At 45.0% G+C, this 916-nt stretch overlaps 1 protein-coding gene across 1 annotated transcript in view; it reads right to left on the reverse strand.

Moving 5' to 3' along the window:
- Nucleotides 1-553, reverse strand: part of LOC110696727 (vitellogenin-1-like) — a 9,927-nt gene extending 9,374 nt beyond the window's left edge. Inside the window, exon 1 of the mRNA XM_021874079.1 lies at nt 166-553. Within this exon, the coding sequence (XP_021729771.1) occupies nt 166-553 (388 nt within the window). The remainder of the gene's footprint in view (nt 1-165) is intronic.
- Between the last annotated feature and the right edge of the window lie 363 nt (nt 554-916).

Genomic DNA, 916 nt, shown 5'->3' on the forward strand with positions numbered 1-916 from the left:
TGCTACTACTGCTCCTACTACTGCTACTACTGCTCCTACTACTGCTACTACTGCCCTACTGCTACTACTGCCCTGCTCCTACTACTGCTACTACTGCTCCTACTACTGCTACTACTGCCCCTGCCCTACTACTGCTACTACTGCTCCTACTACTACTGCTACTACTGCTCCTACTACTACTGCTGCTCCTACTACTGCTCCTACTACTACTGCTCCTACTACTACTGCTCTTACTACTACTACTTCTCTTACTACTATTGCTCCTACTACTACTGCTCCTGCTCCTACTATTACCGCTCCTACTACTACTATTGCTCCTACTACTACTTCTCCTACTACTGCTCCTGCTACTACTACTCCTACTACTACTACTACTGCTCCTACTACTACTGCTCCTCCTCCTAATGCTCCTGCTCCTACTATTACCGCTCCTACTACTACTATTGCTCCTAATACTAGTGCTCCTACTACTGCTCCTACTAATACTGCTCCTCCTCTTACTGCTCTTGCTCCTACCGCTCCTACTACTATTTCTCCTCCTCCTACTACACATAGGGCACGTAGGCACAATGATGCAAATAAGAGTTTGCAACCTAAGGTCAAGTTCTATGTTCCACTACGGTCAAGTTTATTTGGTGTCAAAAGGGTACTATGGTTAAGAGTTTGGACGTGGTAGCAAGGCAGCCTCCCTTGAGGGTGTATGCCAACGGGCGGCTTCGCAAGTTTATGATTTAAATCGAACTCGACTCCATGGTTTGGGTGGATTTAATAACTCGGATGAACCCTTATTGCCATGAGCGTTTTTGGGTTGATAGAGCTTAAATCCTCCAAGGCTAAGATGTTTGTAAAATACACGTTTTTTAGAAAAATCGAAAGAAGCTAAAAACGAGAAAAATACAGAGCCACTCGGAGAATT

The sequence above is a fragment of the Chenopodium quinoa genome, unplaced genomic scaffold (assembly GCF_001683475.1).
Source record: "Chenopodium quinoa cultivar QQ74 unplaced genomic scaffold, ASM168347v1, whole genome shotgun sequence".
NCBI lineage: Eukaryota > Viridiplantae > Streptophyta > Magnoliopsida > Caryophyllales > Amaranthaceae > Chenopodium > Chenopodium quinoa.